The 27,554-nt window shown below is 48.0% G+C and overlaps 1 protein-coding gene across 1 annotated transcript in view; it reads right to left on the bottom strand.

Moving 5' to 3' along the window:
* Positions 1-288: 288 nt before the first annotated feature.
* ARK2C (arkadia (RNF111) C-terminal like ring finger ubiquitin ligase 2C) overlaps positions 289-27,554 on the bottom strand; it is a 99,187-nt gene continuing 71,921 nt past the window's right edge. Inside the window, exons 2-8 of the mRNA XM_066617797.1 lie at positions 18,666-18,957; positions 11,136-11,261; positions 8,099-8,228; positions 6,311-6,415; positions 3,969-4,064; positions 2,440-2,546; positions 289-406 (exon numbers count right to left, since the gene is read on the bottom strand). Of these exons, the coding sequence (XP_066473894.1) occupies positions 289-406; positions 2,440-2,546; positions 3,969-4,064; positions 6,311-6,415; positions 8,099-8,228; positions 11,136-11,261; positions 18,666-18,957 (974 nt within the window). The remainder of the gene's footprint in view (positions 407-2,439; positions 2,547-3,968; positions 4,065-6,310; positions 6,416-8,098; positions 8,229-11,135; positions 11,262-18,665; positions 18,958-27,554) is intronic.

Raw genomic sequence — 27,554 nt, 5'->3', positions numbered from 1 at the left:
TCCTCGGAGCATTCCGGCCGCATTCCCATGCATTTCAGCCGACTGGCCTACTTGGATCTCGTCCTACCTCTGGACACGATAACCCCCAAATTGTCTTCTTCTTCCTCTTTTTCTTTTTTTTTTTTCTTCTTCTTCTTTTTATTTTTATTTTTTTAAATAATCTGCACATGTGCTTGCAGGCTTTCTTCAAAAAATCAAATGGCTCAGAAGGCAAAAAATTTTGCTGTGAGAGGCCGTACGCCCCAGTAAGGATCGAAAAAAGGAGGATGCATCCCATGCTGGCTCTTCTCAGCTGTCAGACCCAAGCTGTGTTTCAATGTCCACTCGGCAGATGGGGCATTTCTTGCTGGTCGCCAGCCACTGATCCACACACACTTGGTGAAACAGGTGCATACAGGGCAAACGCCTAGAAGACGAGAGGAATGGCAAGTTTTGGATGATCCATGGAACGGGGGGGCGGGGTGGTGGATCGGGGTGTGAGAGCCCTCTGGGTGTCTAGAATGGAAGGAAGTGGCCGTCGGTCATTGTTCGGCCACCCGGTACTGTAGCCGGGGGGGCAGTGCAGTGAATACAGCAGGTGCCACAATGTACCATGTAAGCAGGACCCCCCCGCCATCAGAGCCACTCAGGACAGCAATGGCAACTGCATTGCCGCTGCTTCCCCCAAATAACTCTGATAGCAAGTGTGTGTGTGGGGGGGGGGGTTGTTTGCACGGCGCATTGTAGCACCTGCTGTATTTACTACATCCTGTCCTTCCACTACACTACTGCTGCCACCCAGCTGTGGCCAAGTGAGGACCTTGCAAGGAGATCAGCAAAGAAGTCTCCGAATGAAGATACACCAGAGCAGTTCAAGTGATACTTCTTGACCTCCGTTCAGACTTTTGTGTTCTGATCTGAAGCATTTGGCAACTCAGATTTTTTTTTTCTTTGCCTCACTTCCCCTCTGCCTTCTCATTCCCCACCTATAACTTTACTGAAGGTAGATCTATCTAAGGACATGAGTAGAAGGGTAAAGGACTATTGCTGTGATCTGAAGAACATGTGGGACAATCAAACATGCCTGCATAAGGAGGAAACCTGGGGGTGGGGGGTGGGAGGGAAGAGGAATATGAGGCACTCCAAGTGCAAATTCATTATTGATTTGTTTATGAAATTATTTACATGCTTCCTTTCTGGTCCAAAAATAAAAAGCATGTTCCAAGGCAGGTTAAATACATCACTTAAAAATATATCAATTAAAAACAATATGGCAGATAAAATCATTTACAAAAGTTAGAATGGCTGAAATTTCAGCTACACAATTGTCTTATTAAGGGCACAATCCTAACCAGGTCTACTTAGAAGTAAGTCCAATTTTGTTCAGTGAGACTTACTCTCAGGAAAAGTGTGGTTAGGATTGTAGCCTTATCACCACACAATCTTGTGGTGATTCAGGGCCAAATCCTATCCAACTTTCCAGCCCTGCTGTAGCTGTGCCAATGGGGTGTGCGCTGCATCCTGTGGTGGGAGGGTAATTATGGAGGCCTTCACAAGGTAAGGGAACATTTGTTCCCTCGCCTAGGGACTGCACTGCAGCTGCACCAGTGCTGGAAAGTTGGGCTCTCGCACATTTATCAAAATAACAACCCAATTCTATCTGATTGGGGTTTATGACGGCGGAACAGAGTTCCACTGTCATAAAATGGCTTTTGGTGGCACTGCCAGCAGCCATTTTGACTGGACTGCCACAACACGTTGCCGTCGTTGCCCAGAATGTCTCAGAAGGTGAGTTGGAGGGGCCACTTACATGGTGCGTTGCGGCGCCTACAATACCACGCCACCCACCTGTAGCTACACTGTTGGCAGGACGTGCTCCATGTTCTGCTCTTTATGCTCAGAAGTGATCATTGGGACTTGTGGAGCAAGGCAGGCAGGCAGGCCTAGAAGCACTGGTCTCACTGCAAAGCCAGACCATAGTTGGCAACCTTCAGTCTCGAAAGACTATGGTATAAGCCTAGAGCACCTGGTATTCCCAGGCGGTCTCCCATCCAAGTACTAACCAGGCCTGACCTTGCTTAGCTTCCAAGATCATGGTATAAGCCTACAGCACCCGGTATTTCCAGGCGGTCTCCCATCCAAGTACTAACCAGGCCTGACCCTGCTTAGCTTCTGAGATCATGGTATAAGCCTACAGCACCCGGTATTCCCAGGCGGTCTCCCATCCAAGTACTAACCAGGCCTGACCCTGCTTAGCTTCCGAGATCAGACAAGATCGGGAGATAGTGTTCAGCCTTGCCACCAGTTGCACAGGTAAGCTGCTGTCTGATCGGCTCAGGAGGACTGAGTCTCATCTATGTAGTGGAAGAAGACTTGACAGAAAGGGATCAAGCAAGGAATACAAACATTAGGAAGTGGGAAGATATAAAAGGTTCAGAACCCCCTTGAGAATCTTTGTACCTCACGTCCTCGCCATCTTCAAGCATCGAGAGACAAATTGTGCATTTCTCGTCGGTGTCTGACTCCTCCCCATCCTCTTTTTCCATTTTGCTTTCCTGTGGTCTCCTCTGTTGGGAGACAGACGTGTTACAAATGGCACCTCTCAGAGGCCTATGTGTCAGTGAAATCTGAATGGGAAACGGCTGCACCATCATTCACACCAGTGGCATAGTTAAAAGGGGTGCAAAGCACTAGATTCGCAAGGAACCTCGGCGCAGCGTGCAAGTGGCCCCTCCCCTTCAGTGCCAGGCAAATGCCTCTGTTTTGTTCCCTCTGCTGGGAATGGCTCTGAAGGGAAGGGGCTGCTTGCTCCGTGCAAAACCTATGCACCTCCTTTAGCTATGCCACTGATTCCTCACAGCAGATTTCAGGACACTTGCCCAAATTCTACAGAGAGATGGATGCCTCCACTTGCCTCTGTGGGGCGAAAAGGGGGGGGCAGCTGAGGGATACACATTAGCCTCTTGCTGGGAGCTCAGGTCAACCTGGTTCCACATGAAAAGAAATGCTGATTCACTTGGAAGCAGCAACTTGCATTAAGAGCCATCCCATTTAACAAATAAAAAATATGGAGAAAACAGGCAGTCATTTTTCCCATCTCTCAACATAGTCCAGCTAGAAGTGACTCAATGGTGGGAGGAATTCAGGACAAATTCAGGACAAATGGCCCAATCCTATCCCTCCCCCCTGCTGCAGGAACTAGCGTTCCGGTGGGGGGTTTGCTTTACATCCCTTGTAAAGAGCCACACAGTAAGTAAGTAAGTGGTGGAGGTGGGGAGGGGCAGAGGAGGGACTGACAGTAAAGAAGCAGCAACTTCAAGGCTGCTCTCCCCTTCCTCCTTCTTGGACTTGTGCCAACCAATGAGATGGCACACGAGACCCATTGGCAGTCAAGGGGCTTATGGAGGGGAAATAAATCCCCTTTCCTATCCTGAGCCTCCTAATCTGCCCCCTCCAGCTGGCCATAGAGCACTTCATTTTGGCATGGCTGCATTGGTGGGGGGGAGGGGAGAAGGAGGGGAATAGACTCAAAAAGAATTCATCCTTCACAGAAGGTGTAAGTACTTTATGGACTTTACTGTCACAAAATGTGGTGACATTGGCTTAGTTGGTTGTAAAAGGGAAGTAGATAAATTCAGAGAGGAGAACAGGCCTCTTAGCGGCGATTATTGAGGTCAGCTAAGTGGGGCTTCCATGTTCAGATAAAGTATACCTGCTTAGCTGAAGATTTTGGTTCCCTTTCGGCCAAGCCATTATTTGGCTGACCAATGTGGGGAAGACTGTCAGATGGGGCAACTTCACACAGGCATCTCACTCCAGAGCTGCCACCTCCACTGATGTGAACAGGAAAGACTACGCAAGTGTGGGAGCACCATGCACTCAAAACACATGAGAATTGCTTTGCTGAGCAGGCAAAGGTCTACCCAGCCAAAAAGCACGGCCAGCCCCAGATGCAAATTCTGGGACAGGCGTCGTCTTCCAGTCCATACCTTTTTGTATTTGTGCGGGAAAGTAAACCGCTCAATGGTATTCTGCACAGCCCCCCTGTTCACACTTCCTAGTCTGTCTTCCAGTTGCAAGAGCTCCTGAAAGGGAGAAAATAACCAGCAATAAGCAGAAAACTTATCAAGCATCAGAGGCTGAGATCAGAGATGGCCAACCAGCAGTCCATGCAACCATTTTATCCAACTAGTGCAGTGGCATAGCTAGAGGGGGTACAAAGCACTAAGTTTTTCCAGGGAGCCTCAGGTCAGTGTGCAAGGGTCCCCTCTCCCTCCCTTTCAGAGCCATTCCAGGCCCTGGAAGCAAAAGAGTGTATGCCTCCATTTTGCTCCCACTGCCTGGAATGGCTCCGAAGGGAAGGGGCCCCTTGCATGCTGCTGTGAGGCTCCCTGCAAAACTTAGAGCTTTGCATCTCCTCTAGCCATGCCACTGGGCTGGTAGTGATCTTAGTGAGACTTACCAAGTTTAGGTAAAAAAAAAAAATCAAACCCTTCCTATAGGTTATCTAATAAAGAAGTAAAAATGGTTTTCAAAAAAGGTGAAGGACAGATATATTCTACACAGTGACACTACTGCTTTCTTGGTGGGTCTGCTCCATCTAAGAAGACAATGATTTGGGTAAAGACCCAGGCAACAGGCCCTACTCTGAGCATTCACACACGCACCTCAGAGGTGTGGGATTGCACAACAGGGAAATGGCTCCAATGCCCCGTGGCTTGCTGTGAATGGAGCCCTTGCAGTGAGCTTTACTGCAGTGATAGCCTGGAGTCAAGTAACATTCTTAGGCCTACCATATGCACTTGGGATGGGCACATGCATGCACACACGTCCCTCATTCTAGCTAGAATTAATTTGGGAGCATCCATAACTCCCCCTGCTAATTCCAGGAGGGCAGGAGGTCTGGTCTAGAGGGTAGAGCCTCCATTTGCCTGAAGATAACATCCACAAGGTCGCCAGTTCAAGGCCACCGGCACCGTGCGACCTTGAAGCAGCTGACAAGCTGAGCCGAGTTATTCCATCTGCTCTGAGTGTGGGAGGATGGAGGCCAGAATGTGAAACCAGATCAGAAAGAAACATCTGAATGTTGTGGTTCTTGAAAGATAGAACCTTCTTTCAATTGCAAAAATCCCTACGGGGATTTAAATAGCCTGCCTATGTAAACCGCCTTGAATAAAGTCTTGAATAAAGACCAAGAAAGGCGGTATATAAATACCTATATTATTATTATTATTATTATTATTATTATTATTATTATTATTATTATTATTATTATTATTATTATTCCTTATCTGACAGAATTACAATCCCTCAATATCTAGGATGTCCCCAGTGCTTGGCCAGCAACTTCAGCCCCACACTCACTGAGTCTGTGCTCACATGACTAAATGCTCATCCTTATAAATTAGATACAGTCAGTTCTCGTTATCCGCTAGGGTTCGGTTCCTGGAAAACCTAATGGATACCGAATTAGCGGATACTGAATCACTGAGCCTATGGGGTAAATGGTGTACGTTTCCAAGGGACCCTCTTCCCCATACACTCTATGAACTTTACGAACCTGAATCTTAACTTGAAATCTATGGGGTTGAGTAATAGCAATAGCTCGTCTACATCTCCGACATCTGATGCTTCCTTCTCTGTACTGGATATCCCTTGATACATCAAAGGTTGTAGCAATGATGATTTCTCCATGCTGGCTATCCCTTGACTCATTTTGGAGCTGCTGGACCAACGAGTGCAGCAGTGAGGAGGGGGTTCCTTCACAAATCCTCCTCCTCCACCACCTGTCTCTTGGCTCCTTCCTTGGGCTTGCTCCAGTATTTAGAGCAGCCCTCAGGTAGCCTTCCAGAGACTTCTCATCATTGGCCATCATCACCTGGGTTGTGAAGGTTCCACTGTAGTCCCTGAGATGGTGCCCAAGATGGTGGGGCAAGTCCAAAAGCAGACATAAAAGATTCTGACAACTCTCTATGGGCCAATACAAATGCTCTTCTGATGTGGCACAATTCGCAGATAAGGAGAACAGAGTCACAGATAACAAGAGGTAGGTGGCAATTCTGCTCCTGGCAGATAAGCAAATTTGTATATAAAGAGAACGGAGTGTAATACACAGGTACAGGGCTTCTAGCCTAGCTTTCTCCGAGGTGCTAGTTTTCTATGTGCAGGGATGTTTTTTTGCATGGAGGGTCGTTCCAGCATGATAGGGTTTAGCCTCTCAGAGAAAACAAAGGTTGTCACCTGCTAAATACACACAACTGTTTTAAGTAAAAAAGAAAAAAAACATACAGAAGGTTGCAGAGAAAAGGCACCGGGTCTCCTTAGAACTTACTTCGTAACTCTCCCTCACAGCAGACGTGTGTCTGTTTGGATTCAGTCCCTGAAGAGCAAGTAGCTGAAGCTGAGGATATGGGTAGTTTCTGATTTCGTGGACAACCTGTGAGGTAGCCCAGAAGAAACATCTTTTAAGGCGCTTTTGATTTTTGAAAACGGTGATCAAAGAGCCAAACTGGATGTGGCTTTAAATTCATGTGGCCCTCCGTGGTGGGTGAGGAAATTATTAGACATGGAGCCCCCAGTTTGTATCAGGACGAGAGCAAATGCTATATCCTACCATTGCTGCAATCCCTATATGGACTGGGATCCCCATACAAGCAACTTACAATCAAGCAAGCAAACTAGTAGGACCAAATGCCGTATTCATAGACCCGTGCCTTCTGTGGCAGCAAAATAATTTCAACAGAGACCTTAGAATGCAATCAATTTGTTACTACAGACAGCTGACCTAGAAACAGAGCCGCAGAACCCAGAAGAGTTTTTCAGCTATTTTCAACCGCTGTGCTCCAAACTCTTGCGGCACTCCTATGGACCTTCCATCACACCAATGTGCTGTGGCACACGGGCTGAAAATTGCTGGGTTCAAAGAATGAATGGCACTGGGCTGTTCAGTTTCCTCAAGCATGTGAGTGAAAGAATCCTACCAGCTGTAGGTTCATTTTTTGTAAAAACCGTCTGATGATCCATTCAGACAGAATGCTTCTCACTGAGTCAGCTCCTAAGCAGAGCTCACGAGAAGGCTGGGACAGGGATGACAGACGTCTCTGTTTTGACTGCCTTCTCCTAAACAAGAGAAGGTCAATACAAACATCAGATAATGTGCTAAAACTATCCCTTGACTGTACCACTTCAGATGGTAAGGGAGGGAATTGTGTGACTAAATGCTTCCACCCATTTACAAGAAAACTCAAACTTTCTCCACATAGAAAACTAGCATGTCAGGGAGAAGGATTTTATCCCTGACATGCTAACTTTCTACATGGGAGGAATTTGAGTTTTCTTTTTAATGGGTGGGGGTATTCATGGGTGAATATTTTCTCCCTTTTTAATGGGTGGGAGTATTCATTCTCATAATTCCCTCCCTTACCATCAAAAGTGGCACAGTCCCTTGCACACTCATTTTTAACACGTGGAGTATTCCCACCCCACAGGGAGAGCATGTCAGTAGCATTGTGAAAACTAGATTTGTCAGTGCTCCTGGCCCCTTCCTCATAGCCAAAACTGCACACCAGGTGTCAGAGTGCAAAGAGGAGAGAGTGTTCTCTCTCGCTCTTTTTTTTACCTCCCCACCCCTGTTACCAAAGTAGCAAGAAAATTAAGCAAACAAGTGGGTGAAAAGAAGGGCATTTGAAAAGAAGAGAGCCAGATTGCTGCAGTGGTTCAGAAGTTGGACTTAGACCTGGAAGATCCAGGTTGAAATACCTGCTCAGCCACAAAGCTGGGTGATCCTGGGACACGATCTCCCAGCCTAATCTACCTCACTGGCTTGTTGTGAGAACAAAAAGAGCTCTTTGGCGGAAGGGGTGGTACAGTAATGTAAAAAGTAATAAATTTGGAGATGGGGAAGTGGGAGAAGCAGAGAGGAAGGAGTGGATTTCTCTTCTGGCACAGATCAACTTGTCTGAGGAGAGGATTACGTTGTTGAATGCTCTATTTCCAAGCGACCAAATAGGAGTTTTAGCAATCCCACTACTGCAAACAAACCAGGAATATTCAACCATGTAAGCTGTTCATTGAGACTAGACTTCAAACTATCCTCAGCACCGAATGCCCTCCTGCTTACCATCTGTGTTGAGGATGTGCTCCTGGGGAAATGGTGCATCCTTTGTGTCGCTAAATAATGCTGATAATGCGTTGGAACCGGCCTCACTTGGAACTGGTTGTGCGTCAGGCCAGCATCAACACTGAGATCCCTGGAAGAATGAAATGAAAACCAGCACAACATGAGACTGGACAAGCCCACCGTGCTTTCAGGACAAAGCTCTTGCTTGCTGATCTTGTCTGAGTCAAGCTGCCCCCTCCTGTTGCTGACACTCAGTCCCTGCCTTCCTTGACTTGCTGCATATCCCAAGGTCTGCTCCAGGGTTGCCAGCTTTTTCCAAGATTTCCGTGCCTTTTACATGCGCCTGTTTGTAGTGCCCTTTACCCACCATGCCCTCCTCCTGCTTTTGCCACCTGTCTCTTCTTCCAGGGTGAACCCAGCCAGTCAGAAACCACTTTGTGAACAGGCCATGCCAGGATGCTGCACAGATATGGTTATGTGGCAGCATCACTGTGAGGAAACCGGGCCAGTTAGGAGTGAGGGGGATGTTCCCTGGGTCAGCATTGCCCTCACTCTGAACAGGCAAACACATCTGGTCCCTGTCCAAGCAACTCCTAAAAAAAACTGCTCCATGCAGAGCTGCTCTTCAACATTTCCAAACATGTTCACAAAAAGCATCTCTTCCTGTTTGTAGCTCAGCTCTCCTGCTAGTACAGAAATGGCTGCTTTTCATATTCATCACTGGATGGGCCTGGAGGCAGAGTGAGTCATCCCAGTAGTTATGTTCAGGGTGTGACTGTTATAATGGTTGGCAACTTCAGTCTCGAAAGACTATGGTATAAGCCTACAGCACCCGGTATTCCCAGGCAGTCTCCCATCCAAGTACTAACCAGGCCTGACCCTGCTTAGCTTCCGAGTTCATGGTATAAGCCTACAGCACCCGGTATTCCCAGGCGGTCTGCCATCCAAGTACTAACCAGGCCTGACCCTGCTTAGCTTCCAAGATCATGGTATAAGCCTACAGCACCCAGTATTCCCAGGCGGTCTCCCATCCAAGTACTAACCAGGCCTGACGCTGCTTAGCTTCCAAGATCAGACGAGATCTTGCATGTGCAGGGTAACAGTTCCTGACTGTGACTATTATATCCAACAACCATGTGAGGCTTTAAAGCACCAAAAGACAGCCAAGGAAATGGAAACGGTGAAGCCAATTTCACGTGATCTGGGGACGACAAGATCATTCCTTTCATGCAGGAATTCTCTGAGCTTGGCTGTCCCAATTACAGATTGAATACATGGCCCCATGCATGTTCTATGCAAAGAATCCTGAGGTTCTCACCTGAGCAAAAACACAGCCCAATTCTATGCCGGCTCGCGCAGGTTGGGGGAGGGGGTCCACAAATGCACATGGTCACAAAAGTGCCATCAAGTCCATTGCGGCCACACAGAAGCCAGTGCTCTGCCAGTGGATCTCCAACAGTACTGATGCTATGCCCACTGACTGGGGTAAACAGATTGCCAAGTAATGGGTAGCCTGGGGGAGGATGGAATGGGGTGAGGAGGGAGTGTTTTTGAGTGGAGGGAGGTTGGGGATGAGGTCCTGGAGGGGGGGAGCAGTGGAAGAGGCCTCCACTGCATCCAACTCCCATCCTGAGCCTGACCGCATTACACGGGGCTACTCAAATCTGCCCCAGCAATTGAGCCGGTGCAGATCAGAGTAGACCCATAGGGAACGCACGGGCCCAAGAGTAAGGAAGCCAATTTCCTTTACCCCAAGGAGACCTCTGGCTACTTCCTTGACCCAGAGGGGTACAGCCACAGCTGTTTTGGTGCCACTGTACCGCACGACAGGCAGCCCAGAAAGGATTGTACTCAAAATACATTATGCAGATGCGTAACATCTGCAGTTATCCTAGTCTCTCTCTCCTTCTCCCCTCCCTTTGTTGTCTCTTCCACTTTCCAAAGGTTCATCAGAGCAGGGATTTGTCTATTTTATGATGTTACTCTACAAACTGCCTGTGAGGCTGATGCCGCTAAATTAATAAAACAAGGAAATTGTATTGGCTTCTCTACGTGTTCGTCCACCATTTATTCTGCTTCCAAGTTTCACCTGTCTGAGCATCTGGGTGCTGGGCTGCTAATAGCCTGCTGCTATTGTAGGGAAGGGGAAAGGACTGAAATTGGGAATAAAAGAGTGGTCTGGGTATTCTGTTAGGCTAAATCATTTCATTTTAGTGTGTTTTATTACCAATGTCAAGAAACTTAAAATGTCACTCTACCTACATGCTAAGTGCATTAGAGAAAGCTCCATAAAAACATTATAGAGGCACTTGTGCTCTGGTGAAGGATGGAGGAAGAGCTGGAAAAGCAGATAGGAAGGGACAGAACATTTCTGCAGTTTCATATAAAGCCGCTGTTATATGAACCATGAGTCCTTCCCGTCCAGTAATCTTTACAGTGACCATTAGTGGCTCTGCAGGGCCACTAAGTAGGGTCTTTCGGAACCCTATCTGAAGATGCTGCCAAGGAAAGCCCTTCCCAAGTCTGACTTCTAAGAGATTTCGACTTTGATGCTGTACACTGTTTTAAAAGTGTTGTAAGTCACTTTGGCTTGGAAAGGCAGGTTAAAAATACCCCAGCGCAAGAGTGCAGGGAAATTGCACTTTGAAGATTAACTTGATCAGGTGCATGATTTTCAGTGGGAAAGCATGGCCATAAAGCATTAAATAAGTTCTACCTCCACACCATGAACTGTACTGTGGCTACAGAACCCATGTGGCTCCTACACCCTAGCAAAAGTAAGATCCGAACTATATCCTCATGGCCATTGCATTGCTAAGGTTTCAGAGGAAAGTGAAAAACAGGTAACATGAAGTTAGGATGGTTTTGGAAAGATTAGTAAAAGAAGACTGGAAGGAGGAGGGAGGGAGGAATACTTCAGTCAATTTGAGGATTGAGGGTTTACTGAATCCAGAAGAAGCTATGGAATGAAAACTGGAGGAAGCCCAAGGTGGATGTTGCATGTCAACCCAACTCTTGCAAAGCCAGAATAACTTACCAGTCTGTTCCTTCAGCTAAATATCTGGGCTGGGGCCCCATGGGTTGAGGAGTCTGCAGTTGATGGCCAAATTCGAAGCTTGGATGTAACCGATGAGGTTGGACAGACATGTGCTCCTGAGTCCGCCTACAAGTTTGACAGGGAAACATTGGAGGGAGAAAGCCGAGGGAGCATCATTCCATACCCATATGCTCACAAAGAAAAACCTCAGTTCTGAGCAGGCAACACTTGTAACCCCATTCAGGCAACTGATCCCCAGTGAATGAATGAATGTGCATGGAGAGGAGAACAGGATAATGAGGGCCAACCCCACCATGATTTATGTACATTCAATCAGCCATGAAAACAAACCCTACGTGGGTGCAAATTGGAAAAAAGGCCCAATTTTGCCCCCCCCCCCAGGCCTCTTCCACTCTGTCCCCTTCTTCCTTTCCCAATCCAGAGAGCTGGAGGATGAGAAGGAATACTGGAGGTGAGTGAGCACCCCTACACATAAGAACATAAGAACAGCCCCACTGGATCAGGCCATAGGCCCATCTAGCCCAGCTTCCTGTATCTCACAGCGGCCCACCAAATGCCCCAGGGAGCACACAAGACAGCACGAGACCTGTCCTAACTCTCCCAACACTCGATTTTAGTGGATGTCCCCTGTTTCTGGTGTTATGTGAGAGTGTAAAGAGCATCTCTCTATCCACTTTATCCTTCCCATGCATAGAAAAGAGGCGCCTGGAGGGGGACAAGACTGAGACAAACAAAATTATGCAAAGGATGGATAGAGAGAATAGAGAAATGCTCTTTTCCCTCTCACACAACACCAGAACCAGGAGATGTGCTAAAATTTAGTGTTGGGAGAGTTAGAATGGACAAAAGAAAATATTTCTTTACCCACCATATAATTAGTGTGTGGAACTCCTTGCCCAGGACGTGGTGATAGCATATGGCCTAGATGACTTTAAAAGGGTATTGGACAAATTTCTGGAGGAAAAGTCCATCACAGGTTACAAGCCATGATGGATATGTGCAACCTCTTGATTTTAGAAGTAGGCTATCTCAGTATGCCTCAGAATGCCAGATGCACAGGAGGGCACCAGGATGCAGGTCTCTTGTTGTCTTGTGTGTTCCCTGAAGCACCTGGTGGGCCACTGTAAGATACAGGACGCTGGACTAGATAGGCTTTTGGAATGATCCAGCACGGCTCTTCTTATGTTCTTATGCTTCCCTCCCCCACCCCGGTACATGGTCAGTCAGCGTGGATCAGTTGTCTAAGCAGGGCTTATTAACACTGACCTCCGGTGAAAGCACCCAGATCAATAGGACACATCCACAGATCAAACAAAGCTTACAAAGAAGTGAAGCATTACATAACAATTGCCTGGCCGGATCAGACCGAGTGTCCAGAATTCTGCTGCCAAGACCAGTGGCTTCGCTAGGAGGTGCAGGGTTGTGGGTCACACTGGATGACATGCATGGGGGGGTGACCCCATAGTGGCCAAAGTTTTGAAAATCTTGGTATTTTCAAGATTATACCGTCATGTATATCATTATTATACCATAATACCGTCATGTATATCAATCAACATGTAATTTCATGCAGAATGCAATTTTAAAAACCATGTTGAAATATCTCTATTCTATCAAATGTTATAGCCAAGAAACCAGCAGGGTGGGGCGATGTTTATCACCAAGCCCACCATCCAGGGCATTGCTCCATCCACTGTGTGCGAGAAGGTCCAACATAGGGTTGATGTGCTGGCCTTCCGCACAAGGTGTTTAAACTCTAGTGACACCACTGCCAAGACTGGCCAGCCAAGAACCTCCAGGAAGCACTGAAGGAACAGACAATCCTGTGGCCTCCCCACATCTGCACGCTGCTTCTGTACGTGGAAGTTTAATTCCCTAGACCAGTATGTGCAATCACCAACATAAAATGTGAAGACTCCCTGGATGGTACCACTTTAGACAGCAGGTGTGTAAGAGGAATGCCAGGTGAAAAGCTTCATGCTTTCATGTTCCCACCACAGAAGATTATCCTCTACACCAGGTGTCTCCAAACCCTGACAGGTGGGCCACATCCAGTCCTCCAGAGGATTTTATCCAGCCTGCAGTTCCTCATCCTCTTGAGGCTAAAAATAGCCCCAAAGTCATACTTCCCAGCACGGTATATACTGCATCATTCTCGGCATCACCTGGCAGGACAAAGTTCCAAACAATACAGTCCTGGAACGTGCTGGAATCCCTAGCATGTATGCACTGCTGAAACAGAGACAACTGCGTTGGCTCGGTCATGTCGTGAGAATGGATGATGGTCGGATCCCAAAGGATCTCCTCTATGGAGAAGTCGTGCAAGGAAAGCGCCCTACAGGTAGACCACAGCTGCGATACAAGGACGTCTGCAAGAGGGATCTGAAGGCCTTAGGGATGGACCTCAACAAGTGGGAAACCCTGGCCTCTGAGCGGCCCGCTTGGAGGCAGGCTGTGCAGCATGGCCTTTCCCAGTTTGAAGAGACACTTGGCCAACAGACTGAGGCAAAGAGGCAAAGAAGGAAGGCCCATAGCCAGGGAGACAGACCAGGGACAGACTGCACTTGCTCCCGGTGTGGAAGGGACTGTCACTCCCGAATTGGCCTTTTCAGCCACACTAGACGCTGTTCCAGAACCACCTTTCAGAGCGCGATACCATAGTCTTTCGAGACTGAAGGTTGCCAACATGATATATTGCATTCAGCCACTAGAGGTACTGAATGTAATGCAATGGAATGGAATGAAATTATTCACCTCTGTTTTGTTCCAACAGCCCAGAATGGCTCCAAAGGGGTGGGGGGCACTTGCATGGCGCAAACAGATACCTGCAAAACATAGTGCTTTGCACCCCCTCTAGTTACACCACTGGGATCAGGCATTGCAGCTATTCTTAAAACTGAAAAACCAGGAATTTTTTAAAAATTGCTTATATACAGGATGAATAAATACAGATTTAAGATTCACAGGTGTACATTTCTCCTCTTATATGACAGGGAGAAAGCATGCATGCTGCAGAATATGCATCCAAGTTGCAAAAGCAGCTGCAAATATTAAAACAAGGAAGTATTTGATTGTTAAACAAATGAGGCGGGGCACCAAAGATGCTCCTTTCCAGGGCTGCTGTTGGTTGAGGGCCTGCCTTGTTTCATCACCCCTTCCCTAAAACACAGGGAGTACTTCGCAAAGCTTGATGGACCAGGGGCGGGGAGTCTGCTGCACCATTTCCCCAGATTAGGTTATACACCCAAGATCTCCAATTGCTTTTCCCAGAAAACCCAAATCACAGGCTAATAAGACCCAAGTAAATGATGCAAATGGGCTGTGTTTATGCAAGTGTACTTATTTTGCTGGGGGCTGGGGATAAGAATAGGCCCTCTGTTTGGCTGTACTTATCGTAAGAGGCGACTAAACAGCCACCGGGTAGATGGGACTCACTAGCCTGGGAAGGCAGCTCATCTGAGAGAAAAAAAACTCTGATCCCAAACCTCCACTGCCTTGTGGCTACATCCAGTTATGGAAAAGGCTTCAGGAGTCAACCTCGAGGCAAAATCTGGAGCCGGAGTCCCTGAGGCGGTTCATGGCTGAACACAGTCACGTTCTGGCAACTCCTGCGATGCCGCTGGAACCAACCGTATTGGCCTCTGCCTTTCCATTGGACCATTTCAGCAACATGGAGAGGGGGGATTTGCTGCATGGGTAACAGCCTATCCTCCATACCTAATTTACCCAGGCTTCGCGCACTGGAGAGGGCACTCTGTTGCAGAACCAACATTCAGAGCGTGACACCATAGTCTTCCGAGACTGAAGGATGCCAACAACCAACTTATTTTGCATACATTTGGGGGGGGAGCCTTGTTATTCTCTTGCTGCAAGAACTACCGGCACTCTGGGGACACCTCAAAAACGAATGCATTTATTTTGGCAAAAGCTTCCATGGACTGGAGCTCACTTTGTCCTCTGAATCAAGTCGCTCCATTTACCTCAATTTATTTATTTATTTATTTATTTATTTATATTTATACAGGTATTTATATACCGCCTTTCTTTGGTTATCAGATTTCTCCTCAGACTTTAATCCAAGGTGGTTTACATAGGCAGGCTGTATTTTTACAATTGAATAGTTCTAGTCTTTCATAGAACTCCTCGTTCCAGCTGGATTCCTTCCTGGTCTGGCCTCTCTCTGGCCCTTCACCTCCCACGCTCCACTTGAGGGCAACTCCTCTCTGACACCGAGGGTCAGCTCATCAGTATATCAGCATGTCGTCAGTTCTCAGGTACTTCCGGTTGTTTCGCACTGGCAGCCTCAGATCTTCAGGCATACAAGGCGGCGGCTCTACCAACTGAGCCAGACCTCCTGCAATTTACCCACTTGGCAGCTGAGGTCTAGTTCTAACGGAGGTGGTAAAACTTGAGTCAGGGCTATACCACTTCAGATTTCAGGTGCTGGAAGGGTTTCACATGCTTGAATGTTCATCTATATAAAAACATTTTCAAAACAGAAAACTAGCATGGTAGGAAGATGGGTTCCACCTTGGCCTGACACCCTACTGAGATGCCAGTTTTCTATGTGGAGGCAAGCTTGTTGTATGGAAGAATCAGGGCTGGTTATAGCCTTAGCACCTAAGATGGCAGACCAAATGCTGCTCCCTCTTACCCAGTCATGTGCCGGCCTCTGCTTCTCTCACTCCCTGGGTTAGAAGACGGGGACAGAACGGCAGAGGAAGTGCGGAGGAAAGGTCTTAAAGTGTTCTAGCCCATTCTCTCCTCCACACTTTTCTTTTCCTCTTCCTTTTCCAACCGAGGAAAAGGAAGGAGGAGGAAGAGTAGTGGAGGCAAGTGGGCAAATGGAGAAGGGTACCTACCTGCCAAGCTGCTAACTAAGGGCCCAGTCCTATCCAACTTTCCAGCTCTGTTGCAGCCATGCCAACTGGGCATGTTCTGCATTCTGCATTGGGGCTGCAGTCATGGAGGCCTGAGGCACCCACCTCAACTGACCTCATGGATGAGCCAGCCCTGGAAAAGCTATCCAGTCAGGTCACGCTCATACTGATTCCAAAGCAACACACTCCAGACACAGGTTTGTCAGCATCCCAGATTTTCTCTAATAACTTTTTTTTTATTTCTCTAATTTTATTAGAGAATTTATTAGAGAATTAGAGAATTCATTAGAGAATTTATTAGAGAATAATAGAGAATTTTATTTTTTATTTTTTATTTCTCTAATAACAGTTTTTTTATTGCTAACAACTGGTTAGGCACAACCCTAACCGTGTCTACTCAGAAGTAAGTCCTATTTTGTTCAATGGGACTTCCTCTCAGGAATGTGTGGTTAGGAATGCAGCCTAAAAAGCACACTGCAGAAAAAGTTGGGGTTTTGGAAAAGGCTAAGCACAGCTCATCTGCAGCCTGCCTCTGGTTTCTTGTCCATCTGGGCTGAGGGCTCTCAAGGCCCCTGAGGAGATCAGAGACTCGGCCATTCACATCTGCTGCAGCCGGAACTTTCTCCACTGCTCTCAGAGACCCTTCTTAGCCTGAGGCTTTCTGGGCTCGCCTCGGAAAGAGGCAATATGGAACAACACACCCACAACCAAGTGCAAGCGGAAACAGGAATGAGTGGTCTCTCCATTCTGTTCCAAGATTTTTCCAGCATCCCTTGAGTTCTAGCGGCACTTTTGGAATGTTGGAACGAATCTTGCAAAACTATTCTAAACTGAACTAATACAACAAAGAAATACCAAAAAGAAAAAAAAATGCAACTCTCCATTTTAAAACTATGGTTTTATTTGCACGATTGCACTATTTTGCAGCTGTGCACGCAAAAAATGAAAACAGTGTCAAAAGTTTGAAGGCGTTTTCAGGAGGAAAAGTTATTCTGAAAGTTGGTTTGAGGGTGTTTTTAACTCCCAAAAGACAGAAAGAGAGCAGGACCCCCCACCCCACCACCATCCCTTACCCAATCAGCAAAGGGCCAAAAACATATCCCTGGAACGATAACAGTTTCCGACATTTGCAATTTTGTTCATGTGAACATATTCAGTAAAGCAGGACTCCAAAGTCTGGCATAAGCATCCCTGAAATGGACACTGCTTGAAACAGCAGGACAAGAAGCCAAGGGCCACAGGGCTTATCTGGTGTGCTCCCTGGGGCATTTGGTGGGCCGCTGTGAGATACAGGAAGCTGGACTAGATGGGCCTATGGCCTGATCCAGTGGGGCTGTTCTTATGTTCTTAACTACAATTCCCAGGAAGCCTTGCAGGTCTCTTGTTATCTGGTGTGCTCCCTGGGGCATTGGGTGGGCTGCTGTGAAATACAGGAAGCTGGACTAGATGGGCCTATGGCCTGATCCAGTGGGGCTGTTCTTATGTTCTTAAACTACAATTCCCAGGAGGCCTTGCAGGTCTCTTGTTATCTGGTGTGCTCCCTGGGGCATTTGGTGGGCCGCTGTGAGATACAGGAAGCTGGACTAGATGGGCCTATGGCCTGATCCAGTGGGGCTGTTCTTATGTTCTTAACTACAATTCCCAGGAAGCCTTGCAGGTCTCTTGTTATCTGGTGTGCTCCCTGGGGCATTGGGTGGGCTGCTGTGAAATACAGGAAGCTGGATTAGATGGGCCTATGGCCTGATCCAGTGGGGCTGTTCTTAACTACAATTCCCAGGAGGCCTTGCAGGTCTCTTGTTGTCTGGTGTACTCCCTGGGGCATTGGGTGGGCCGCTGTGAAGCTGGACTAGATGGGCCTATGGCCTGATCCAGTGGGGCTGTTCTTATGTTCTTAACTACAATTCCCAGAAAGCCTTGCAGGTCTCTTGTTATCTGGTGTGCTCCCTGGGGCATTTGGTGGGCCGCTGTGAGATGCAGGAAGCTGGACTAGATGGGCCTATGGCCTGATCCAGTGGGGCTGTTCTTATGTTCTTAACTACAATTCCCAGGAAGCCTTGCAGGTCTCTTGTTATCTGGTGTGCTCCCTGGGGCATTGGGTGGGCCGCTGTGAGATACAGGAAGCTGGACTAGATGGGCCTATGGCCTGCTCCAGTGGGGCTGTTCTTACGTTCTTAACTACAATTCCCAGGAAGCCTTGCAGGTCTCTTGTTATCTGGTGTGCTCCCTGGGGCATTTGGTGGGCCGCTGTGAGATACAGGAAGCTGGACTAGATGGGCCTATGGCCTGATCCAGTGGGGCTGTTCTTATGTTCTTAACTACAATTCCCAGAATGCCTTGCAGGTCTCTTGTTGTCTGGTGTGCTCCCTGGGGCATTTGGTGGGCCGCTGTGAGATACAGGAAGCTGGACTAGATGGGCCTATGGCCTGATCCAGTGGGGCTGTTCTTATGTTCTTAACTACATTTCCCAGAATGCCTTGCAGGTCTCTTGTTGTCTGGTGTGCTCCCTGGGGCATTTGGTGGGCCGCTGTGAGATACAGGAAGCTGGACTAGATGGGCCTATGGCCTGATCCAGTGGGGCTGTTCTTACGTTCCTATGTTCTTATGGCTGTCTTGGAGGGTGCGTACTCACCTGGGATGAGGCATGAGTCTGCGGTGCTGGGCCTCGAGGAGCTGCTGCTGGAGGAGGTATTGCTGGTGTAGGGCCTGAGGTAGGAAAGAGGGTCCCGTCACATCCTGGAATGGCAGGGTAGGCAGAGGCGGCAGGGGCTGGTGCAGCGGGCCACTGTGCTGGTGAGTGGTTGCCACGTGAGGCTGGACAGCGTGCGGGAGGGGGAAGTCAGCAGAGATCTGAGGCTGGGGGCCCAAATGGAAGTGCCGGCAGGAGGTAGCATGAGGATGCTGAGACCTTTGAAAAGGAGCGCCTGAAAGACAAGGAAGCACACCGGTCAGAGAGGGCTGGCCAAGGAAGGTCCTGCAATGAACAGGCAGTGGGCAATGCGCAGGTGGCTGAGCAGGGAAAGCTGGCTTGCACAGCATCAGTTCATGGCTCCCTCGGCAGTAGCGTAGCTACAGGGGCAGCTCATGGCTCCCTCTGGCAGGAGTGTAGCTACAGGGGCAGCTGTGCAGTAAGTATTGCAGGTGCTCCAACACACCATGTAAGCGTCCCCTGCCACTCACAGTCAGAGCCATTCTGGGCAGTGACAGCAACACAGTTGACTGTGAGTGGCAGGGGTCACTTACACAGTACATTGCAGCAACTGCAATACTTATTGCACTGTAGCTATGCTATTGCCCTCTAGCCCAGTCCTGTCTACTAAGATGGTAAGCAGCTCTCAGGGGTCTCAAGCAGGGACCTTTCTCATAATCTGCTACGTGGTCCTTGTGGTTACAGTTTGAGATCTTCTGCATGAAAAGCATGTGCTTTCCCACTGAGCCATTGCCCATCCTGTAAATGCTGAAATGCTCCACATACCTGCAGAGGCTCCACGTGGTATGGTAGTGGGCAGCAAGACCCGAGTAAGAGCTTGGAGCCAGTCCACCCCATTCATTCCTTGATAGGAGTATGCCCTTGAACATTTCATAGGTGAAAACAGAGAGATTCTTGTGTACTTCTAATTAGGGTTGCAATGTTCAAGACAAGCAATTTGATCAGGGGTGTCCAAAGATTTTGGCAGGAGGGCCATATCATCTCTCTGACACTGCGTCGGGGGCCGGGGAAAGAACGACTTAATTTACATTTAAAATTTGAATAAATTTACATCAGTTTACATAAATGAATATATTAAAGATGAACTTATATGAATGAATGAAGGTCTTGCAATAGCTCAAGGCCTATAAAAGGCCTTGCACAAAGCAAGGCTGGCCTTTCCTTTGCTGCCACTACTGCATCACAGACATGAAACAGCAAGCAGTGGAGGAAGCCCTTATCCCACAGCTCACGCAAAGAGGTCAAACAGTTGCCTTCACACTGAGAGCAGTTGTGTCGGGCCAGTGCGGGCTGCAACAAATCTCTGGAGGGCCAGAGGCTCATTGGAGACTGGGGGCTCCCTGAGGGCCGCATTGAGAGGCCTTGAGGGCCGCATGTGGCCCCAGGGCCGGGGTTTGGGCACACCTGAATTAGATGGATAACTACACTGATTGTAAAGGTGAATTAATTGCAGAAAACTTTTAATAGATAAAGTACAGTGTGTGTGTGTGTGTGTGTGTGTGTGTGTGTGTGTGTGTGTGTGTGTGTGTGTGATGTACGTATTTTAAGAGTTTCATCCCCAGCTTTCCAATTCTGGAAAAGGAAGGTCAAGACTGCCCAGTGGTGTAGCTAGAGAGGGTGCCAAGCACTAAGTTTTGCAAGGAGCCTCACCATGGCATGCAAACAGCCCCTGCCTTTTGGAGCCAGGTGTTCATCTCTGTTTTGCTCCTTGGCCTTGAAGGGGAGGGGGAGGGACTGCTTGCATGCTTCCATGAGGCTCCCTGCAAAACGTAGTGCTTTGCATTCCCTCTAGCTACACCACTGAGACTGCCAATGGCAAATGCTCCCTTAAAAGAGGCACTTGCCTCTTCTCTCACATAGAGAGACACATATAAAGAATTTTCTTTGCTTGGAAACATTGTTCTCATATGCAAATATTCTACACCTACGAATATTTAAACTCATAATGGATCTGGTGGTAGCTACCTGATCCACAGGTGCATATAGACAAAAACACTTTTTAAAGCACTTCATATGGACAAAATGGTGACTGTGATTAGCAGGGAACCAGTACCAGAAGAAAGCATATGCTGGAACAGGTGATGGGTGCTATCACTAAAAGATTGACTGAGACAGCATGCATGCAGGATGTAGCCACTGGGCTGACTTTTGAGCATCAGGCAGCATGGGCTGACTTTTGAGCATCGGGCATGAATGCATAGGAGCCCATTGTTCTGCAAACGTATCATTGTATCTCGCCCAGAGAGCACAACCCAACAGATGTTAAGAGCTTTTTCGCAGATGCACAAACACGGTTTGGGTTCTTACTGTACTCAGTCAGAGTCTGACGGACAGCAGCTGAACATGTGAACGACCTCCAATGAAAATCATTGTGCCAGATCCAAGGGGAGAGAAGTGACAGATGGCATGTGTGAAGGAGCCACAACAGATCAAGAACTTTAGTAGCCTGTGGCACGTTTAGTCTGTTTTAACTCCTTCACACATACCAGCTGTCACTTGATTCTGCAGCTATTAAGCGATAAGACTGGATATGTAAACCAGCTCATACTTAAGACAGAGTCCCATTCAATGGTTTTAAATGGAAGTGGCTCACAACTACTATTTGCTGAGCTCGGTCCTCATAAGTTCCCCCAGGTTTGTCTGATCCATCCTGGGTGGTCCTAGTTCCACTTAGCCTTTAGCAACCTTCCTTGACCTTCATTAATCCTAAGTTTAAAGAAAGGTTGCCCCCTTCTCCACAAGCCACCAGCTGATAACAGGAAAGATGGAGGAGGGGAGATACCCCACCTCACATTCCGCTTTTCTGTTAGGGCTACAGACTGGAGCAAGTTCAACTGCTAAATTAAGTTCCCAAAAATTTTGTTGACTAATCAGCAAGGAGGTGCTTAGAGGGCAACATTTCCAGAACATATTCTCATTTGATTTGAATTTGACTGTAGGAATTGGCAGTTTCAGATTTTCTACAGATCAAGATGCTGGTATGGGCAAAGTCATTTATTTCTAGTTCATTTCAACGTGCAGCACAGTTCGATCTTGCACTGGGACAGGCAGGCCAGGAGGCCTACGCTGTGTCCAGCACAAGACTGGGGCCAGAATGGGCTCAGCCGGAGGCAAGGGGAAACTCTTCCCCTTACCCCCTGGTCAGCCTAAAGAAAACACAGGTCATGGTTCAGGATGTGGACCCACCTCCCTGCATTACAATCTCTTCGCATGAACTGGAGGTTGTCCATGACTTTGTGTACCTTGGCTCTACGATCTCCGACACTCTTTCTCTCGATACTGAGCTAAATAAACGCATCGGTAAAGCAGCTACCATGTTTTCCAGACTCACAAAGAGAGTCTGGTCCAACAAGAAGCTGACAGAACATACCAAGATCCAGGTCTACAGAGCTTGCGTCCTGAGTACACTTCTGTACTGCAGCGAGTCATGGACTCTCCGCTCACAACAGGAGAGGAAACTGAACACTTTCCACATGCGCTGCCTCTGGCGCATTCTCGGCATCACCTGGCAGGACAAAGTTCCTAACAACACAGTCCTGGAACGTGCTGGAATCCCTAGCATGTATGCACTGCTGAAACAGAGACGCCTGCATTGGCTTGGTCATGTCGTGAGAATGGATGATGGCCGGATCCCAAAGGATCTCCTCTATGGAGAACTCGTGCAGGGAAAGTGCCCTACAGGTAGACCACAGCTGCGATACAAGGACATCTGCAAGAGGGATCTGAAGGCCTTAGGGATGGACCTCAACAAGTGGGAAACCCTGGCCTCTGAGCGGCCCGCTTGGAGGCAGGCTGTGCAGCATGGCCTTCCCCAGTTTGAAGAGACACTTGGCCAACAGTCTGAGGCAAAGAGGCAAAGAAGGAAGGCCCATAGCCAGGGAGACAGGCCAGGGACAGACTGCACTTGCTCCCGGTGTGGAAGGGATTGTCACTCCCGGATTGGCCTTTTCAGCCACACTAGACACTGTGCCAGAACCACCTTTCAGAGCGCGATACCATAGTCTTTTGAGACTGAAGGTTGCCAATGATGATGACCCCCTGGTAAGCCACCACAGTTTCAATGGGTCTCCTTGTAACTGCGCCACCTTAGGAGGTGACGCAAGTCCGAGGAGCCACTCCGTGCTGCTCAGGAAACAGGTTTGGGATTCGGCATAACTGCCGGGTCCCTGCCCTGCCTCCCGCTCCCCAACTGCCCCTTGGAACATCCTCCCCCCACCCTCCCCCCACCCCAGAATGCCTCCCTCCTGCCTCCTCCCCACCCTCCCTAGACTCCTGCATCAGCCACTGCAGCTTTACTTCTCTGCTTCAGTGCGGAGGCTGGATGCAACCTTTGTGGCTGGCGCGCATCCCTGTGCTGGCCCAGCTGACACACGAGGGGGTGCAAACATGCGCTGGCCTAACGTTTCCTGTGCTGGTGCATCCTGTGGTGGGGAGTCAGTCAAAGAGGCCACCTCAAGGTATGGGAACATTTGTTCCCTTACCTTGGGGCCGCATTACAACTGTACCAATGCTGGAAAGTTGGATAGGATTGGACCTAAATGGCCTTGTTGTGGACTTCACAGAAACTTCTGGGTGGTTCCTTCTGGAGACAAGTTTTTTGGCCAGAGTAGTGTTCTTCTCAGGTTTTGATATTCATAATACCAAACTTCTGGCCTTTCTGAGAAAATTGCACTACACATATACATAGACATGCACAGAGCTAAAAAAAATAGAACTTATATTTTTCACAGGGTGTAGGAAGAAATGTGAGGATTTTAAAATGTGAGGATGTTTACCCCTGCTAACTGGTAAGAGGCACTTTTTCAAGTGGGTGCTCCTCTTTTATTCAGCAAGGGGAGAGTAACTGGCCCACCTCCCCCCAGCAGTGTCTTTTCTTGTCTGCTGGTGTTGCATCTGTTTAGATTGTGAGCCCTTTTGGGACAGGGAGCCATTAGTTATTTGATTTTTTTTCTGTAAAACGCTTTGGGAACTTTTTGTTGAAAAGCAGTATATAAATACTGTTATTATTATTATTATTATTATTATTATTATTATTATTATTATTATTATTATTATTATTATTATTATTATTATTAAAATCCATTTCTATCCATGGTACCAGTCTGGTCAGAGGCAAGGAAGACAGGCAACAGCCTGCCATTTTGAATTTGAAAAAAAATTCCTCCTTTGACTCTTTCTCCTGGCACGACTGTGGATGATGGATTCAGCACATCACAATTTCATCTTCCACAGACAGCTACTGCAGCAAGACCCAGCTGCACAACTTGACTCACTCACTTGAGTCAACTGAAATCATTTGCTCAACTGACACTTCAGGTTCCATCCCCACCTTCTTTTTCTTTCCCAGTCCTGCTCTTGTACTTCAACACAAGCCTGGCATGTCGAGACGCTCTTTTCCCTCTCACATAACACCAGAACCAGGGGACATCCACTAAAATTGGGTGTTGGGAGAGTTAGGACAGACAACAGAAAATATTTCTTTACCCAGTGTGTAATTAGTCTGTGGAACGCCTTGTCACAGGAAGTAGTGATAGTGTCTCTCGCCTAGATGTCTTTAAGAGGGGACTGCGCAAATTTCTGGAGGAAAAGTCCATCACGGGTTACAAATCATGGTAGGTATGTGAAAGCTCCTGGTTTTATAAGTAGGCTACCTCAGAATGCCAGATGCAGGGGAGGGCACCAGGACGCAGGTTGTGCCTGTTGTCTTGTGTGCTCCCTGGGGCATTTGGTGGGCCACTGTGAGATACAGGAAGCTGGACTAGATGGGTCTTTGGCCTGATCCAGCAAGGTTCTTCTTATGTTCTTATGAGTCTGCAACCCAATGCCTCTTGTCTGCCTCTTGAATCTTGACTATTCCAAGCAGGTGATGGTAACTTAGTTGGCCTGACTACAGCTCCCTGGCTGGGCTACTAACACAGGCATACTGCAGGGTTTATCCAAGTCCAAGGGAAGAAAGGGAGGCTGAAGTTTAAGTTCTACCTAATGGGACAATGGACCGCTAACTCACTGGGCTTGAACAGCACAACCACCGCACTGTAAAAGGATCTCTCTGAGATCCTCAGCATGCTAACTGAGCCAAAATTTGTTCATTTAGCGGCTTGATAAGATTTGTTAAGTGACAAAAGTGGGGAAAGGTGGACAACAGTGTTGTTTTTCACAGATGGAAACATGAGATCGGAGGGGTGCCCCTATAGGTAGCCACGATTTCCCCTAGCCCCCTCTAGATTATGTCAAATGTTGATGCCAGGTGGCGGCCAACACTGCTGCTGCGAAACAGGTGGCCACCAATGTTAGCAACAGTGGTTGTGGAAATACCTGTAACATGCACACACGGGGGAAACACAATCATGTGCAGGAACCCCGTGGAATAGCCAATAGCACAACTGTATAATTTGGCAGTGAGCGGAAAACAGAGATGAAGGCAAAAGTGCATGCCTAACTCAGTGGCATAGCTAAAGGGGCAGGGGGTACACTGCCCCAAGTACCAGGTCTCGAGAGGGTGTCTTAAAGGCCTCAGAAAGGCACTTCTTGTTTCTGCAAGTGGTGAGCCTAGAAACAGGCTGTGAAAGCACTTCACCCACTTGTGGTGAAGGTGTCGGTCTCTTCTACTGAATGAACACTTGTAACTGGTCTCTCAAGTCTCCAGAATGTGATATAACTAAAATCTCCAATAGGGAAGCCCCATTTTGGACGACATGTCCCAACTCTCCTGTGGCCTGAGGGATTGGTTATGGGTATTTGTTTGGAAAGGAAACTCAACACTGATCTCAGGTCTCCGCTAACAGGTTACTGAAAATGGCTTCACGTGCTCACAAACGCACGCACAAAGAGGAAAAACAGACACAATCATGAAGAATTGACCACTGATGATCCTGGCCTCTGTGCTGCCTGGGCCAGGACTTGCCTCAAATGAGGAGGCTGATTAGAAGGAGGTTGAAAGGGAGGGTAAAAAGAGTCCAAAATTATGCAGGGGATGGACAGAGTGGATTGGGAGATGCTCTTTACACTCTCACATAACACCAGAACCAGGGGACATCCACTAAAATTGAGGGTTGGGAGAGTTAGAACAGACAAAAGAAAATATTTCTTTACTCAGCATGTGGTTGGTCTGTGGAACTCTTTGCCACAGGATGTGGTGATGGCAACTGGCCTGGACGCCTTTAAAAAGGGATTGGACAAGTTTCTGGAGGAAAAATCCATTACGGGGTTCAAGCCATGATGTGTATGTGCAACCTCCTGATTTTAGAAATGGGCTATGTCAGAATGCCAGATGCAAGGGAGGGCACCAGGATGAGGTCTCTTGTTATCTGGTGTGCTCCCTGGGGCATTTGGTGGGCCGCTGTGAGATACAGGAATCTGGACTAGATGGGCCTATGGCCTGATCCAGTGGGGCTGTTCTTATGTTCTTATTATGTTCTTATGACTGCAGAAAGCTGCCACCACTACCCCCACTGTTGCATCCCGGGGCCTTCTGAGGGCCGGAGGAGGCTGTGTATGGTCTCCCCTGCCCTCCAAAGGTCTCCATATGGGACCCAGGAAGGTGGGGGGGGGGTGAGGAAGGTGTCGCCACCACTCCCATACTCTTGCAAGGTCCATCAATACCCCAGGGCATTTCCCCCCCCTTGACTCCCCCAGGTTCTTCTCATGAGATAACGTACTTCTCATGAGAAAGGTAGTGAAAAAGTAAGCTGGTTTCATTCTTACTTTTGGCCTTTCCCTGTCCCCAAGCCGAAACTGACAACTTTCACATCAGTCTTAATCTCAGGCAGGCGCTTTTCCCAGCTGAGAACCTTCAACAGGAGATGCCAGGCACTGAACCGAGCATAAATCTTCTGCATGCAAACTGGGAAGCATGTCCTCTACCACGGAGCTCAGATTTATGAAAGGCGGTGATTTATTCTAAACCAGTGCTTTATAGCGCCAGACCTAAAGAGACCAGCGAGTCCTTCCTTGGCCTGGATCAATCAGGCGAGAGCACCAAATCCTCCACTCTAGAATGGGATGAAAGTTAAAAGAACAGCCCCCCTTAGAATTCAATGGGTCTTAAAACAGAATTGCAAGCACTGGAGCAGAGGAAAGAGGCTGTGGGAGTAAACGCAGCAGGCAGTCTTATTACAAGAGCAAAACCCTTCTCTGCACAGCCATAGACTTCATCATTGCAGTCACTGCTGATGCTCCTCTACATTTTTTTTTCCCCATGCTGTGAGGAAATTTGGAAAGGTTGTCAGGACATGCGTGCCTGTGGGCCTACTTTCCCCGATAATTGCTGAGCAGATTAAAAACAGGGAGAAAGACAGAGCGAAACTGACTCCTGGAGCTGTCTATGGGGGGATTTTGCTCCAGATTTGGGATGTATAGCACTGCCCTGGCACCCAGGAGTGCTGACATGATGTCACATGACATCACTTCTGGGTTCTCCTCGGAGAAGGGGGTGGTCACTGCCGCGGTTTTGCACATCCCACCTCCACAGCAGATGGAAGAGGCGCATGAAACCCCCAGTTCCTCCTAACTAGGGCGGAACCTGGACCCCTACATGACATAGTACCTGCGGCAGGTGCCCCTCAAACTCCAGCCCAGTTACAGCTCCGTACACCTGTGCCAGGGTGCAGACTGGTGCAACCTTGAACTCAGCACACCATCTCCATTGTTCCTGCTCCTTCAGAAATATCCATAATCTCCTCACTCTTTTTCCTTCACCCTCTTGGCTCCTTCTATAGCAGAGGTCTCCAAACTTTTTGGCCAGAGGGCCGCATCAAATATCTGGCAGGGTGTAGAGGGCCAGAAAAAAAAATTTAAATATAAAATTTATAT

The sequence above is a fragment of the Tiliqua scincoides genome, chromosome 2 (genome assembly GCF_035046505.1).
Source record: "Tiliqua scincoides isolate rTilSci1 chromosome 2, rTilSci1.hap2, whole genome shotgun sequence".
In the NCBI taxonomy this organism is placed as follows: domain Eukaryota; kingdom Metazoa; phylum Chordata; class Lepidosauria; order Squamata; family Scincidae; genus Tiliqua; species Tiliqua scincoides.
Note: the sequence above shows the minus strand (reverse complement) of the source record. Positions and strands in the feature narration are given on the sequence as shown.